Source organism: Cajanus cajan, chromosome 7, assembly GCF_000230855.2.
Source record: "Cajanus cajan strain Asha chromosome 7, NIPB_CcT2T_4, whole genome shotgun sequence".
Lineage (NCBI taxonomy): Eukaryota > Viridiplantae > Streptophyta > Magnoliopsida > Fabales > Fabaceae > Cajanus > Cajanus cajan.
Genome location: NC_138523.1, coordinates 47,854,150 through 47,868,740, shown reverse-complemented (window position 1 = coordinate 47,868,740; position 14,591 = coordinate 47,854,150). Strand labels below are relative to the sequence as shown.

At 34.5% G+C, this 14,591-nt stretch overlaps 1 protein-coding gene across 3 annotated transcripts; it reads right to left on the bottom strand.

The window, feature by feature from the left end:
• Nucleotides 1-728: 728 nt before the first annotated feature.
• On the bottom strand, nt 729-13,998 carry LOC109804771 (TNF receptor-associated factor homolog 1a). 3 transcript variants are annotated; one of them, XM_083059898.1, is made up of 14 exons: nt 13,857-13,998; nt 12,948-13,168; nt 10,969-11,080; nt 9,728-9,816; nt 9,552-9,620; nt 9,333-9,465; nt 7,472-7,630; nt 6,610-6,958; nt 5,015-5,127; nt 4,604-4,754; nt 3,422-3,894; nt 3,141-3,339; nt 2,702-2,755; nt 729-2,311 (listed from the first exon to the last, which is right to left on the bottom strand). In XM_083059898.1, the coding sequence occupies exons 2-14, from the start codon at nt 13,120-13,122 to the stop codon at nt 902-904; spliced, it is 3,486 nt and encodes a 1,161-aa protein (XP_082916024.1). In that variant the 5' UTR covers nt 13,123-13,168; nt 13,857-13,998; the 3' UTR covers nt 729-901. The 3 variants fall into 3 exon arrangements, with proteins under 3 accessions (XP_082916024.1, XP_082916025.1, XP_020222203.1); XM_083059899.1 differs by having other exon boundaries at nt 12,948-13,125; nt 13,857-13,982; XM_020366614.3 differs by lacking the exon at nt 2,702-2,755.
• Between the last annotated feature and the right edge of the window lie 593 nt (nt 13,999-14,591).

Below are 14,591 nucleotides of genomic sequence, written 5' to 3'. Positions count from 1 at the left end.
ATTAATAATAGTTTGGCCTTTATCACATTTCTAGAGTTTGCCGAAACCAGAACTGCTACCATCACCCGTTGATCATTATTTTAGTCCAAATCTACGGTCAAAAACAATGGGAGCACGGATGCTCCACAATCCAGAAATAATGGCCTAACTGTCGGCATGGAAGCTTGACCATAGGGATGATCCACCATCAGACATTCCTTCCCTCACAAAAGACCCTTTGCCCAAAGAACAAATGTTACAATATTTTTTTAACACTTCTGTCACCTCAAATCTAATAGATCTCAATAATTTTCAATCAATAATATATATATATATTAAAAAAAATGCTTCAAAGAATATTACTAACATTTGTCTTGCCGAAGAAGTAATTATTTTATCTAGGTGCACCAATGGTATGACTCATGCACTAAACTCTGAAGTATGTACACTTATTTCAGAAGACACCCACCTTAATTTTTACCCCCAAACCCTTCAACACTGTTAGCTGTTGCCTGAAATTGCACCCAGCATAGAATTAATAAAGTACAAGCCTTTTTTATATAATATATATAGGTAACTACCGAACACTTGCAATTGTCCTATTAATATCCATAGCTTATACACAGCATTGTTTTCAAAATCTAGAGCACGCATCTAAAATGAGAGGATGCATGGCAAGCTCAAGTTATTAAAAACAAATGTGTTCAAGCTTATCACGATTCATCCATAATCCCAGGAAGGCGTGATCATGAACTGGAAAAAAGCTGGAAGCAAATAACTCAAAAACACTCTTTACAAAATGTTTTCTTATCAAGAGAGATTACAACCTCACTCCAATCTAAAAAGACCCAACAATTTCCTCAAATACATTACATTTGTTAGTGACCACTCATTCGTGGGCACGCTTCGTTACCGTTTCCCTCTAAGAACCACTCGATGGCCTGAATACATAACCATTGACACCACATCCCATATTTGAGTAATCTGGATAGTATGCATAACTATCATTCTCTGTGTTTCTCATGCCTAGGTACAAAAGATCGGAACCAGCCACCTGCCATTGGTTTGGAATCAACCCATCTACCTGCCCATTGACACAAGGCACACTACTCATCGGTGGAACATAATCCCTCGGTGGATCATAATGCACACCAGACAAGCTATAGCCTCCTGAGAATCTATGGTCACTATGATAACTTCGTGATCTCTCAAACCTGCAAGAACTGGTTGAAGATCCCAAATCACCATTTGCACCAAAGTCCCCAGGACAAGTGAACTGTCGACTCAGTAACTGTGAGCCGTTATTAAGAGACTGGAATGCTGAACTTGCCTTGGCCGTCTTCCCAATACCATGTTCGTCATCAAGCAGGTCATTTATGATATCAAGGTGTGGGAACTCATCCACCAACCCTTGGTTCTGACGCCCAGATGTGCAGGCAGAGAACTCAGTTGACAATGACATGTTGCCCATAGATCTACTGTGTACTGGCCTGTACAAGTCATGATTTTGAACATCATTAAGCACAGAGGGATGATCATAGTGCATGTTTCTGCTTGATTCCCTTTGAGGACTCTCAATCCACTGGGGACCATTCTGTAAAACATCCCGGGTAATCAAGTTAAAAGGAACACCAGCCTGACCAGCAGTAGTGTCCAATCTGTCAGAGCTCTGGGATAAAAATAATGGTGATGACACCAAGGAAGATGGTTGAGAATAGCCAGGTGATGGGTTTACTGCCGAACTTGAGGAGCTGGAATGGGTCAGACTAGCAGTAGCTGAGACCACAGGGTTCCCCATTATTGCATTTCTGTAGGACTGAGGAGCATGACTATGAATAGCAGGTGAGGGATCAGGACCCAACCGGCCAGTTGCACTAACTGAGCGTGCAAGTAAGGGAGTCGCTTGAACCATAGAGACAACAGGAGCAGTTGGCCTGGGGCCAGGAACTAAAGGAGCACTTGAAGGTCTTGACATCATAGGCACTTGAGTCACAGATCTTTCAGTTAATCGCGCAGATGAAGTCTTTTGGATCTGAGTTTTGGACACAGCTGATACAGCTGGAACTGGTGATGCAGAAGTAAAAGGTGAAGATGGATCTTTATCAGTCTGTTGGGAGCCGCTTGAAGATGTTTTCCTGACATGAGCAGGATCTACACTAGGGTTAATCTTGTGTTCCAACTTCATTTGAACAGAGGAGGATAAGTTTCTAGGAGGACTAATAGGTGAGGATGGCACATCTGATATCTTCTCTTTCTGTAGGCTTTGATTCGGTCTCTCTGTCTCAACTAGGTCTTTAATGCCCGGTTTCTTATGTGAAAGAACCTCCTCTTCCTATCAAATTAGAAAAGCAAAAGCCTGAGAACTGTAAAAGCAATTCATCAAATCAAAAATAAATTCCATTGTCAATCCAAATCTGATCACACACCACCTTCAAGAGGGATAAAACCCAAATTCTTTTGCTTCAAATCAATAAACAGAAAACAAAGATTACCAAGGTCAAAAACAACACATAAGAAGAGAACAAGGGGATATAGACATCTTCGTTCCAGCTAAATCATGAAAATAAACATTCACGTAGACTTCAATGGTTTGATAGCATGTAAGAAATGAGAAGCAGAGGCAGGAAAAACTATGATTATGGATTCATTTTGTTTTTCACATCTATACAGCCACGAGGACAGAAGACTGGAAGAATTTAAAAATAAAATCATCCTTCCATACCAGGTGATGGAAACAAGATGAAATGGATACACATCTTTTTTTCCCATGATTAATCTGTAAACAAGATAGGTATATAGAAACATCACCAATTTGTTCTAAGAGTTGCAAATTCAAATTATTTTCATCTATTTGCAGATGGAAATAACTAAGGGAAAGCAAGGTGTTCAGTCATCTCTCCACTTTTAAGACCCTTATTTTATATATCTTTTGAAACTATTCTTAATGAGCAAACTATTCTTGTTCCTCTTCATTGGTAAAAAATAAAAAGGTAAAAATTATTCAAGAATCATAGATGATAAAGAAACACTCAAATTTAATAAAGGGGGAATAAAATAGACAAAATGGAGAGACATAATCACAGAAAGTCATGAATAGATAAGCTTTAGAGAACTTATGATAATTTGATAAGTATTTCTGAAAAGGGTGGAAATGAGACAACCTTTCTGATAACATGCTGCTCGGCCCACTTCAACCGATCCTGCAAGGAGAGAACAGCAACCTCAGACTCAGATTCGCCAGTCTTACCACTTCCAGACTCGTCAGTAATATCCCCAGCATCTGCTGCAGAACCAGAAGGTTGACTATCTATTCCATTCGTCCAACTACCATCAGATGGTGTTTTGCCTCGATTCTTACCTCTGCAGATAATAAGTGTTGTACCATATCTCATTAGCACAAGCCATCATTAAAATCCATCCACACACAAAAAGAAATACTCACCTGCTAGGCGACTTTTGGACTTTACAATTTGAAAAAGAGTTTCCCTTGTGGGGATCAATCATAACTACTGATGGAAGAGAATCAGTAGAACATGTTGAAGAACTATCATCTATGATGGAACTGCTTCTTTTCTCAGAAATTCCATTTTGTATGAAAGAAATACCACCTATGCTATTGTTTCTAGCCTTAGTTGGAGGGTGTACTTCTGATGCATCAGTATCCCAATTAACAGGACTAACATCTCTGTCTTCTGAATCAGGCTGAAGTGTTTCAGCAACTCCATCCACAGAGTCAGACACATCAGAAACATCTTCCATGGCATCAGGCTTTTCAGACAGAGCCTGAGCTTCCTCCATGTTAGAATCATTTTTCTCATCAACAGCATTGTCTTGGTTCTTTTCAGGTACAGACACAGTAGTCTTATCATCCCTCCCTTTATCCTTTCCTTTCCGGTTGTTACGTTTTTGTTTGGCCTGTAGTGAAAAGAAAGGAATATCTGTCAACAATTATAAACAAAATCAGCCAACAACTTACCCCATGCACATGACGTCATTTAATCCCAAAAATAGACTGCACATGTCAAGAGAAAACATCTGGGAATATTCCAAGAGTGCTGAATGAATGGATAAGACTGACTAAATTTACCAGAAAGTTTGTTAGTTGTTCATAAACTTGAACATTTTGTCAGAAACTTCAAAATTATGATTATCAGGAACATGATAGAGGACAAAATATGCCCATCAGCAGTTTTTTTATAATTTCTTTGTTATTTATCTGTTCATCAGGACAGTTGTTTATCAAGTTTCTACCATTAGATGACTTCATGAATACTATCAATACTTCGTTAAAAAAAGTAAGGCCTTGATGGCATTTACCAACTCTACCTACTTGACAATGAACAGTTCACTATCACAATACAGTTGACATCTATGATGCATACTCCGTAGTTTATTATCGTCTGTACAGAAATTTATGAGAATGATTTAAGCTTGCCTCTTTATTGACTTCTAAAACACAATATTAACATCGCAGAACTGCATTTCAAATTGTGACAGATAATCAATTTATCAAATAAGAACCTAATTTGCTAACAAGAGTCAGATAATGAAAATAGCATCTGTGAAATAAATATTCAGATATCTAAAAAAACCCTTGACAATGCCGTTTCAATGGGTTCCAGACCTGTTTTTTCTTTGACTTCTTTTCCCTCTCACTGACTCCACGTTTTGCTTTTTGATCACTTTCAGCTTGCCATGCAGCCTCTTCTTCACGGATGAGTTCTTCTTGTCTTTTGAGAGCAACAGCTTCCTGGTAGGCAACCTCAATTTTATTACTGCACCCATTAAATTAAATAATTAGGATATCCATATTGATGCATATCTAATACCTACATGCAAAACAAAACTATGCCTCTCCTTAACATCCAGGTAGGTTACATATATTGGCCTTACAATTAGGAACCTCTCAATCTTTCCATATTTCAAATAATTTCCTATTCTCCGTTGGCAATATCACAAACTATTTCAGCCTCTATGCAGCTTCTGCTATGAAACATGAACACTGAATTCATTGCAAAACAATTGTGTATATTACCTGAATATATGGGCAAGGACAAATATTTCCAAAGTCCTACGACCCAATTCAGTTAGCCGCCTTTCATCACGCTCTATAGAATCTTTATTGAAATCCTCTCCAGAGTTTCCATCCTGCAAAAATAAATGAAAGTATTCTTAGTGGATTACAAATCTGTAATGCCGAAAGATACCATTCTAGAAGTGTAATATATGTCCACAAGTTTAACTAGGCCTATTTTAAACTATATATAACTTAAATATTAAAAGCATTAATATCAGTAAGATAATACATCTACCAGCATGGCACAACAAAGTATGAACTCAACCGAAATTCCAAGAGCAAAAGGAAATAAATATTTCAGTTAATGGTGCAGAAAATGGTAAAATTAACAATATTAAGCATGAACAAAATTATAAATAAACTAACTACTACCTATTTGGACCTCAATTAGAATAAAGGGCTAGAAAATAAGTTTTTGCTGCTAAAATCAATTTTCTAAAAAAATAAATAAATTGTAAATATTTCTTTTCAGGCTGAAATTGTGTTTGCACCGATGTAGAAGAAATCCTGGGATTGATTCTTAGTAGCCTAGCTCCCTATTTCGGACAAAGTCAGTTTTAAAAGTAATTTGAGATAAATATCCCTATTAATATTAAACATGAACTAAATTATTTTATTATCATTTTGGCCTATTTGCATTTTTTCAAAAGAAAAATATTTTTTTAATTAAAATTTATATTGTAAAAAAATTGATAATTTAAGGGGAGGCAAAAAACTCAAAAAAAAAAAAAGTTATAGTCCTTTGGCATAAACTAAAAATATTAGCTTAAGAAAAGCTCTAAACAAAAACCACGACCATAAAATCACTTTTATAAGTTTAAACAAACAGGCCATTATTATTAGATCCCATTAAAAATTTAAAACTACAGTATTTTAATACACAATTATCAGTCATCGTAAATTGACACAAAGTGACATCCTGTAGCAAAATCCAAACAAAGACAATTCCAAAAAATAAATCAAAACAATATGAGCAAGTTTCAAAAAAAACAATTATTGCAAAATTTTTATTCTTCAATTTATGAATCTTCAAAGCAATTCCAAACAAGTTTAATCATTCAGAAACGATGGAATAAATACAAAACAGAAGCAGAAACAACAAACTACCCAAGCAGCAAATACATAATCCAAAGAACTCTTTTAGGTTATAAGTTCAGATGATCAGCTGATGCTGCAGCAATTGAATGAAAAATTTAATTTAATTGTCACTCAGAATACATTGGCCAAGTTTCAGTTTTCCTTTTCCCCTGATTTTCACTACCCAAACAGCAAATACATAAACTGAAGAACTCTTTAGATTATTAGTTCAGATAGATGGCTGATACAATAGCAATTGAGTGAAAAACTATATGTACTGTAATTCAGAACACAATTGCAGAGTTTTAGTTTTCTTTTTCCCTTGATTTGTCCCCAAAAAAAAAAAAGACTCTGCTTTGCTCTCTTTCAATAAACTTCATCCTCTAAAAACTCTCACCCTAATACCATCACTTTCAATGGGATCAATGCTCAACCATATCACCAGCTATCACGTGTCAAACAATTCTATGTCTTACCTTTGTACGGTTTTGAGGACACTTCTCATCTTTTGGAGGCAGTGGTTCTATAGCAGCCCTTTCAAGTAGCAGCAAAACATCATCCACCAGTACAAACATATCTTTCTCGACATGAACAATCGGTGCTGGTATTTCTTCGGCATCCAACAATTTCACCCTACCTTTATGGCTCTTAGTTTGGCCTTCAAGAGCCTTCAATCCACTAAACAAGGAATCCATTACCAAAGTAGAAGTGACTTCTTTCTCTATAAAGAAATGTTTTACAACTACTTTCAAAATTACATCTGTCTTCTCCCTAGACATGCGGCGCTTAGAAGTTTGGTCAATTTCCCGCCAGAAAGTAAAGAAGCTGCATGCAAATTAACATTTGATCAACCAATAAAATAAGACGCCACAACTTAGAAGTCTGGCATAAGTAACAATGAATGATAAAACATTATATCAAATAGGAGTTTACATTCCTATAAATATAAAACATCAAATAAGATTTAATTTCAAATAGGATGTAACATACATTTCAAGATACACATGAAATAGGCAGACTATCTGAAATTGGCCGTAATACATCAAACCATGGTCTCCAAATAGATTTGACTGTGGCACTCATTCCTATTCTGTAACTTGTTCCCAATATAGCTAACATTTTTATTCTCATTTCCAGATTGATGGGGCATTAATTCAAATTTTCAGTTCAAGTATTAAAGTATTACTATTGATCTGGAAGTGTGAAAAAGTAATTTGATGATCCAGACTTTCATTAGGTGACACTTTGGAGCAAGTTAGAAATTCCAGCATATATTATGTGACATAATAGATTACATGTCAGTCTCAAGATGAGACTTTAAAAGGAGAGTACAAGTACCTTGACCACCTAGCTTTGTCTTCTATCAACTTCCCAAGCTTGCTTCTTCTCTCCTCCACAAAACGACGACAAATTTGTTCTACATTTGTCAAATACACCCTGACAAGTTCTCTCCTATACTGACAATCAAGGCAACGAAAAGGCCTGTCTGATTTCTCCCTATGCATCAGAAACAAACAAAAAGAATATGTGGTCACAGTGTCACACAACAGAATTAAAAATTCCAAGGAAAAATGCAAAGAAATTATCAAGATCGCCACATTTGACAGCCACACAAATCTAAAATAGGAAAAGTTAAGGGTACAATTGGATGTATTTAAAGATTAGAAGATCACCGACAAACTTTGCAACCAACCAATGACAAATAGTCAGTGCACTTCTGTTCAATGTTTTCTTCCAGATGTGCAGAGCAATACAGGGCAGGTTATCGTGAAAGGAAGTACAATGTAAAAACTCTTTCCCCTTGTGCCCATTTGGATAAGCTTTTTCATTAAGTGTCTTCACAAGGGGAAGAAAACAATTTAGGGGAAAAAGAACTTTGGACATTTTTGAAACGTGAGATTATATTTTGAAAACCTAAGAAAACCATCCAAATGCATCTGTCTGCATAAATACTTATCCTTGCAAATATTATTTATAGCCTTTACAAATGTGGACTGATAATTAATTTACAGTCCGTACACTTATATTTATAACTACGATCCGGTAAGGGAATACAATTGCAGCAGCAGTGCGATTTGGGCAAATGATCAGAGGGGATGACAAGCTGATAAGTACACCCATTTTTTCAAGACCCCCTTTTTGTGGTGAATTTTTATTCCAATAATACCCTTGTAAAACAATCTGGAACTATGAAAAAATTGGCTTCCAGAATTTAATTTCCATAAGTCTTTTTTCATAATTCCAGTACTTAATTTTTGGAGAAGTCAATTTTTTACATTCTGGAAATAAGTTTCAGGAACACACTTTGAAGGACCAGAAATAAGCTTCGAGAAAACATCTTGAATTGACACAAAATTCCATGATTTGAAGACTATAGTAAAAAGAAAAAATAAATAAATGTAGACATGAATCAGGGGCTCATTGAGCCCTAAATTTAATGAAATTGCTCGTAACAGCAGATGGTGACTGAAAGGAAGGGGCCTGTCCCTGCAGTTGCCTGAACAGAGGCCACTGGAGTGGCATAAGGAAAAGGAGTATGTATGAAGATGATTATGAGAAAACAGGGGAAACTGGGCAACATGATGGAACAGGAAAGAGGACTAGTTTCTCACGTTTCTCTTTTGGAAATCTAGATTTCCGGAATTTATCAGGAACTAAATGGAATATCTACTATTTACTACTAAAAACAAGTTCTGGAAATTAGTTTCCACTTGATTCTTGGGTCCATCCTTATTTCTCCTAATCTAATTCCTAATTGAGATGGCCCATACTTATTTCTTCTGAAGTAAACATTCTTTATTGAGAATGATTGCTAACAAATTCAAAACAGACACCTTAGAATGTGACCAAATATGGTGCTCCAGAGTAAAAGTGACAAAGAACGCCTAAACCCTAATATAAATTCTGTTTAGTGAAGATAGTTTAAGCTAAAATCTTAGTACAAAAAAAATAATGGAAGATACAGATTGACAAAATGGAATCCAATATTTACAATCTCCGCAATTAATGCTACAGTGGTGACATGAACTTGTTTAAACCCAACTTCATCAAAATGTTATGCTTGCAATCATAAAAATATTATTTTCTTGCTGGCTTTCAATTTACTATGAAAACCATGGAGAAGGACAGCTGTACACAAGATGGCTTGTAAATATTTGAAATATTCTAAATAAAATGACATAAATTAGGTATAGAATACCTTATGACTTGAACTTGAGCTATTATTATCAGATTGTCAGAAGAGTCAACAAATCCATCATACACCTTAGACAGTTCCATAAACTTTTTCCATCCCCAGTCATGCTCCTTCTTCCAAAATCGATGCAATGTATCTGGAAAACTCAAGTACAAGTATCTCAATAATTCTGGTAGAAAAATTGTAATTTCCAGTAATTAAGCCAACTATTACTCCACGGACCAGAATATTTTGATTTCTTTGGGTCTTTATTAACCACAGCTATTGTAAATTGTGCAAAATGACTCCATCCTGTATTGCCCCAAAAACAAGAGTAAGCAAACCAAATATTAGGGAACTAATTGTAAAAAGTAAAACTAATAATCATAACACAATGTAGAAAATATCATGAACATAACCTGGAAGAAGTTTGTCATGATTAGCTACACACAGAAACAGTGATAGATGATTGCAGACATCACAACCTTGTGGATATATTAAGATATACCTGCCACAGACCAAAAAATGTAAAGTTGCAAACCATCTCAGCAAACCAGAAGTATTTATTAGACTGCATATATCAACACTAAATTAAGGGCATGAATTAGAAGCACTTTATAGTCCTTACATAGGACACAACTTTCAAAAGTGGAATAAACAACATATCTTTCTCTTGTATGACAAATTACTATATGGAGAAGTCACAAATTCATTCCAAGTACATGTCTCAAAACAGCAGATTAATGGCAAGGCCTCTCGACCCTTGTGTGTTTTTTTGCAAGGTCTTTTCTATTTTCTAACTCATTTGTTGAATTGAGCGACTTGCCATTTTGATAAACCTCTTAGGAAGCCCAAGGCCCAACTTAAGGAAGAGTTATTAAATTGGACAGCAGGGTTTTAATAGAATTAATACTGCAGGTTCACAGGTCGCATAAAGTTCTTTCCCCTAACATGTGTTTTGTCATGCTCCGTAACCTGCCATTAGTAAATGGCAGTGACACTGACATGGCTATTTTTAGTTCATACCTTTTGCGGAATCTTGGACTGTAAAAAGTTCTTGGACAAATTTTCAGTTAAGATCAACAATGATTTTAGTAGTAAAGGTACCAATTTCTTTTTCTAAGGTAATCTACAACCTATGCCACTATTTGGCTAGATCTAACATTTGTATTCTAAAGGATATCTTGTTGGCTCAGTAGCTGATATGAGAGGATAAGATTAGGAAATTGACTATAAAGCACATGGTCTTTTGAAAAGGATTTCCTAACAAAATATGTTGAGGATTGGGCAGTTTTGCTCCAAATTGATGGTTTCTCATTTCGTAAGCCGATTTATTTCCTCCAAAATCCTGAGACTTCTCTATTATGAATAATAGAATTTCTTCATATTATATATATACATATATATATATATGTGTATATAATATATATATATAGAGAGAGAGAGAGAGAGAGAAACTACACTAGTTATGATACATCGACGTTTCTTCAAAATTAAATATAAAACCACAGTCATAATTGACTCAAGATAATAAATGCATAACACCAAGCTCCTGCATGCGTATAGTTTTAGAGGTGTGGATCAAAATAAAGCAAAACAGCAAGGATTCTACAGCCTAACAAAAAGCTATGCAAGTCCAATAACATCTAAAGCCTCATACCATTTGTGGCCGCCAACCTCAAATGCACTACTGCGAAGTTCCCTTTTGGTAGTTTGAGAAAACTTTTCTATTTTCCATGTATATCTTCCATATAACTCCGAAGGTTTTGGTCCTGTGAAGAGAAAAACAAATAACACATCATGCTAGATTCAAGAATCAGCAGAAGCTAGGCTAAAAAATCAAGCATTCAGAAGATACAATAAGACAGTTGTCTAGGCACATGAGACAAGTTCCTGCTGAACTCCCACACCCCTGCCTACAAAAAGTGCTTCTGCAGCAGTTGGCACAAAAGCTTAACCTAACTTATTATGACAATTTTTCTTACAATACAACAACGAAATATAATCAGTCATGACTCATGAGTGACCCAGGTTTGTTATAACAAGTTTTACATTAGCAACCAGTGGCCTAACATAACTCTCCTGTACCTGCACTTGGGACTGGCTACATTTACTTGACAAGCATGACAGTCAAATTAAAATAACCCAAGAAATAATATGACAATTTAGTACTCACAAATCACAACAAAACTTATAAACGAGGTAATTGAAGCTGCAAATACTATATCTAAGTGATGACAAAGGACGCATACATTAAGGATGACACCAATGTAGTCTTAAGATTCTTCGTCATTACTTATACTTGCAAATCAATGAACACACTAAACCATTGATATCAATCAAAAACAGAAGGTGCAAAACATTATCACACAATATAACTAATCCAAGCATTCTAAAATTCTAATCTGCGGGGGCATTTAGTAGAAGGAAAAATATTCCATACCCAGGAATATAAATCCTAAAAATCAAGATTCCTATAAATGATTAAAATGTTTTTGGCAGGTCATAAATGTTTTTAAGAATGTTCGTATAAGTTACTTGAGAACCAAAGATCTTTACCGCATTAAATAAGCAAATAAAAGTAATGTGATATTTTTACAGCAATAAAAAATTATTTTTAACTTGGATATGTTAGATTCCCATCTCTCCTTGGAAAACAATTTTATGGGAAACCTGTGCAAAAAAATTCAAGGGTTTGTTTGGTTTCAGAAAATGTTTTCTATTTTCATTCTCTGAAAATAAATTTCATTTTCAAAATTTTAAATTTAGAAAACATGTTTGATTTCACTTCTTATTTTCTGGTTTTAGAAAATGAAAATATGGGAAATGTGTTTGTTTTCACTGGAGCCTTGTCATGTTTATTCTTCTGTGTCCATCCCCAAAAACATGAAGCATTAGAACAAGGGTTGATGTATACCCATTATTTTTTTACGGTGATTTCCTATTTCTCTCTTCCTATCTCTATATTTCTATTTCACCTCCAAAGGTTTTCCTATTGCTTGAAATTTAATCCTCAAAATAGCAAAGCACTTTAGTGGTTTGATTCACTATACGGTTTGGATTTTGGGATTAAAATGCAGAAGAAGCTGACCAGAGTTTTAGTAAGAAGAGATACTCGCCATTTTCAAGATTATGCGCAAACAAAAAAAATTGAAATGAAAGTTAGTCTGTTACAATTTTGAAGATATTCAATTTTTGGATTATGTGTAACCAAAATAGAACAATAGATGACAAAGGATTACACAAGGTCTGAAAAAAAAATCAGATAACTACCCTTGTGCCACTACATTTTCAAGGGTGCGTTTCCAATCTTTATGAAAACACTGAAAATGATATTTTTTGTTCAGTTTTGGACTTCTTTTTCAAAATATTTCCAACAAAAATGTTTTCAAAAACTAAAACAAACATATTTTTAACACTGCTTTCTGTTTTCACTGGAAATGGAAATAGGAAATGAACAAACCAAATCTTCAGATTCTTGAGAAAATAAAAACTTTCCATGTAACAAACACACACTAAATATTATAATTAACATCCCTAGAGCTTATTCGGAAGAAGAAAAAAAAACAAAGACATGCAGTATAACAATATTATTAAAAAAAAACATATATATGAAAAATAAGAAAAAGAATTCATCACCATCATCTTCATCATCAGTGTCCCAGTAAGGAGGAGAGGTAGACGCAATTCCATTCTCCACCTGCTCCGAAGACCGCCATTCTGCCAATGCTTCTCCAGATTGAAAACGCTGCCCATTTGAAATTCCCTCCACAGACTTCCCCACTCCAGACTCCTCACTCACAGTCCCAGCCATTCCCTGGTCAAGAAATATTTCACTAACACTCTTCTCAGAACGCCAACTGAATAAGAATCACACAAACAAAATCAAAATCAGCCCTTAAACCCCACATTACATTAAGAGACAGTAAACCATTCCCAATAATAATAAATAAATAAATAGAGTATCCATTTGCAACTGCATCTAAAATGTCACAACATATAACCACAGTTGATAGTCATACGCCAGTCACATTGTCAAGGAAGACAGAAGGTAACAGAATAAATTAAATATGAAAAAAACTGATAATCGACCAATTGAGAACCCGATAAAATAAACTCACCCCTTACCCAGAACCGATATTAATTAACCTAATGAAACGCTACCTTCCCCAATGTCAATTCCTCCCCAAAATTATTGAGAACTGAACACAAACTCAAACCAAAAACCCCAATCACCAATTAAAAAAACTAAAAACAAACGATTTGAAATAAGACTGAATTAAAAATAAAAGAAGCACGACGAGATGACAAAACCAGCTCGACGAAGCCGAATTGCATGAACCCCAGAAATTGAATATTCCATGAAAAAACCAACGCCGGAAAAAGAAAAAAAAAAAAAAAAAAAAAAACTAACATCCTAGTAGTAATTGGGGGGAGCCGCCGAAAAAAAGTGATTGATCAAAATCTAAGAAATGGCGGAAGAGACAATAAAAGAAGAAGATTGAAGAGGAAAAGGAGATGGCGTGGATCGTTGAGGAACAGACGAACCTGGAATGAAAGAGCAGTCAAAAGGGCACAATCGGAGCCCTCAGATTTTAGAGAGAGAAAGACGAAGTAAGAGAAAGAATGAAAGGGTTGAGCAGCAACACACAGCAAAGGCGTAACCCAAAAAAAAAAAAAAGAATAATGGCATTAAATTTTTATTTTTTTTAATTTGTTTTTTTGTTTTAATTTGGATGGTTTCCTACTTTCCTTTTAATTCTGCTGCAATCCAACAGATTCCCTGCACAATAACCCTAACCGCCACATTCTTTTTCTTCTCCTTGTCTAATCTTATTTATTTTGGCTAAACCTAAAGTTCTAGAATTTTTTTTTTTTAAGGTGAGTGTCAGATATTAATTTCTAAAGATACCTTGATCATATCCTTAAAAAAAAATTACCTGAATCACTTCTGAAAATAATGTTATATATATATATATATATATAAGAGTTTAAATAATATTGGTGTAGTTCTTACTAAATATGAATTTTATAAATTTAACTATAAATTAAAAGTTCTATATTCTTTAATTATATATATATAATTTTATATTAATTTAAAATGATTTGTATTCTTATAAAATAAAATTGACATAATATAATATTTTAAAATATAATAAAATATGAATATTTTAATTATCTTCAAGTTATTGTTTAATTTTAACAAAATTTGATATAAACATATAAAGTGATATGATATTATAATTTAATAATTAAATTTACAAAATTTACATTTAATATAAA

Excerpts from the sequence above, each read along its gene's own strand:
- LOC109804771 (XM_083059898.1), bottom strand. The coding sequence starts at position 13,122 with ATGGCTGGGACTGTGAGTGAGGAGTCTGGAGTGGGGAAGTCTGTGGAG. Across the intron at positions 11,081-12,947 it reads CACTGATGATGAAGATGATG|GACCAAAACCTTCGGAGTTA; the intron begins GTGATGAATTCT and ends TTCTCTTCACAG. Across the intron at positions 5,128-6,609 it reads GTCCTCAAAACCGTACAAAG|GATGGAAACTCTGGAGAGGA; the intron begins GTAAGACATAGA and ends TTATTTTTGCAG.